This window comes from Hippocampus comes, unplaced genomic scaffold (genome assembly GCF_001891065.2).
Source record: "Hippocampus comes isolate QL1 unplaced genomic scaffold, H_comes_QL1_v1.1 scaffold49, whole genome shotgun sequence".
Lineage (NCBI taxonomy): Eukaryota > Metazoa > Chordata > Actinopteri > Syngnathiformes > Syngnathidae > Hippocampus > Hippocampus comes.
In genome coordinates, this window is record NW_017804830.1 from 810,236 (window position 1) to 813,134 (window position 2,899).

The 2,899-nt window shown below is 54.8% G+C and overlaps 1 protein-coding gene across 1 annotated transcript in view; it reads left to right on the top strand.

The window, feature by feature from the left end:
- nectin3a (nectin cell adhesion molecule 3a) overlaps window positions 1-731 on the top strand; it is a 29,431-nt gene extending 28,700 nt beyond the window's left edge. The window contains exon 6 of the mRNA XM_019867270.1: window positions 2-731. Coding sequence (XP_019722829.1) covers window positions 2-557 — 556 coding nt within the window. The 3' untranslated portion in view covers window positions 558-731. The remainder of the gene's footprint in view (window position 1) is intronic.
- Window positions 732-2,899: the final 2,168 nt, after the last annotated feature.

Sequence of the window (2,899 nt, forward strand, 5' to 3'; positions counted from 1 at the left end):
GTGTCCCCGCGGCCGGCACGGCGCGCTCCCCGTCAAACTCGCCCACGCCGGCCCCCGCGCGGGACGACATGCTGGGCATGGTGGTGGGCGGCGCGGCTGGTGCCGCGCTGGTCGTGATCCTGGCGCTGCTGGCCGTCTGCTTCTCCTTCCTGCGCAAGCGCCGCACCTTCCGGGGCGACTACTACACCAAGCAGTACCTGGGCCCGTCGGACATGCAGAAGGAGACGCAGATGGACGTCCTGCAGCCGCATGAGCTCCAGGAGGTCTACGGAGAAAAAAGCCACAACGGCAGCCAGGAGCTCAAGTCCAAACTCTCGGCCGACCTCATCTACGGCGGCGAGGAGCGGGGCGGCGGCGGCGACGACTGGGCCGAGCGGGAGTGCGACTACTTTGCCGACGGCTACCGCGGCCAGAAGCCGCAGCACCCGTGCGGGCCGCCCGTGCTCGCCAACGGCTCGCCGTACCTCCCGGACGACTGCCGCAACAACTGCGCCGACGGCGACTACGTGGCGCACGTGGACGGATCGGTCATCTCGCGGCGGGAGTGGTACGTCTGAGCTCGGGCGCCGCGCGGCGGCGGGGACCGCTCGACCGGGATGGGGCCGGGATGCCGTTTGGCGCCCGTTGGAAGCCCTCGGCGTTGACGCGCTGCCAAAGGGAAAAGCGTCAGGAAAACAAAGGAAATGGAGCTTTTCCTCCACACTACTGAGATGTGCTCGCGCTGGCACAAATGTCAACGACACACCCGCTGGAGAGACCCCCCCCCCCATGTGCTCCCCCCCTCTCCTTTTTTTGTGGGGGGGGGGGGGCACAAAAAACCCCCATTTTGGTTGCTCTTCAAAACTCCCCCAAAGACTGCAAAGCCAATGTGCCGTCATCAATCCTGTGCCACAATCGAGACTTGGCAAGGGTGCCGCTGAGTGCAGCCGCACGATTTTGGGGGGTCACAAAACACTCCCATTTTGGTTGCTCTTCAAAACTCCTCCAAAGACTGCAAAGCCAATGTGCCGTCATCAATCCTGTGCCACAATCGAGACTTGGCAAGGGTGCCGCTGAGTGCAGCCGCACGATTTTGACACGTTGGCGGAGAGCCCGCGGCGCCGCCCACTTGGACTTTGTGACTTGCTCGCCACCACCGGAAGGAAAGCGAAGCCACAACTTTGCCGCGCACCTGTCCTGCGCCTTCTTTGTTATTTTTGTTTTTTTTTCCAAATGGTGGCACGGTCCTTTCTCTGTATGTGGCGACCAGTACAGGGTGTGCCCCGTTTCTCTCCCCAAAAGTTGGCTCGGTTTTTGCTGATTTCAGACCTTTGGTTCACTGGCGACTCCAAATTGTCCGTATGTGCCCTGGCATTGGCTGGCGACTAGTCCAGGGTGCCCCCCCCCCCCCCCCCGCTTCTCTTGCTCGCCGGGCGAGGCCGCAGCTCCTCATCAGGCCGACGAGGGCCGGCGCCCTCAAAGCGAGAAGGCTCTTCGGTGTGCCTTTGATCAAAGTCGCGCGTTGCGGACACGTGCGGGTTTTTGCGGCCGTTTTGTGCTCAAAAACAAAAATCAGGGCAAAGAACGCGTTTGCCTCGATGAGGAGGACAACGTCTTTGCGGAAACATTGTTAGCCGCTGACATCAGCGCCCGCTCGTCACAGAAAAAAAGTGCAAGAAACTGGAGAGGGGAAGACGCGTGGAAAAGTTCCCAACAAGAGGAGGAGACTCTCTCGCACTCTCTCGCTAAACGCCCTCTCAAAATCCTCAGCAAAGCGCTGACATCATCTCTCGTGCGCGCGCACACCAACTTGCACTTTTTTCCCCACTGCTAGAGGACGCGCTTAACCCTCGCAAGACCGTTCACGGCCAGTTTGAGCAAAACATACAGTGGTGCCTTGTCATACGAGTCACGCATGAGTTTTGGGACTTGTCATTGGAATGATTTGAAAAGAGGCGCCAGGCTTTTTGAACGGTGCTGGCAGCTGACGTTTAATGTCAACCTAAACATCAAACAAAGTGAAGTACACGTTGCTTATTTAAAAGAAACGGCACGACTTTGCCTTCCGCTTGCTAACGCGCCATGCAAACAGACATAGGCGGGCTAACGGGTAGCATCTCTGTGGCGGCATTTTGTAAACTTTTAAGCCACACAAATGTGCAGCAGCGCACGTAGACACGCAGACTCTCTGCAAAAAACGACGAACCTGACTGCAACTTTATGAGTTACTTGCAGTAGTTGTGAAAGTCTTTTTTTGTTTCTGTCTGTATAACTATTATACTGCCCTCTGGTGGCCAAGACGTGCACACCAGAAGAACAGTCGCGAAGTTTTCTTCTTTTTTTTTTTGTGTATATGTTCTATGCACTCCCATTAGTCTAAACACTGTCTTTTGATGACTACTGCGTTTGCGGAATAGAAATGAAGCGGCAAAATGAAGCCATTTGGATGGGTCTCGGCGAGCGGCCGATTTGCCGCTTGCAAAATGGCCGCCCCCTCGGGTGGATCCAAATAGCTGCATTTTGCGGCGCAAAATTGTTTCTGTCCTGTGAACCACGTCTGTCCATTTTTGTTGTTCGCTTTCATGGAGTGTCCCCGTTTCGGCGTCCCGATAGTTGGAAATATTTTTTTAAAATGACCAAATGGACATGCGTGTTTTTCACACGACGGCGACGAAATGCAAAATTGAGCAGAACGCTGCGTTTCGACGAGTGGGTGTGCTGGGAACATCTTGTCTTTCCCTCTCATCACGATGCACAAAAGGGTTTTTCTTTTGGTTTTTTTTTTTTATTACGTTATGCTATTTTTTTTACATCAAAAACATGACAAAACTTTTTTTTAGGTAGGATGGAATGCATGAATGGCATCTTGAGTCATTTCAATGGGGAAGAAGATTTGACATCCAAACGTTTTGAGTGTGAC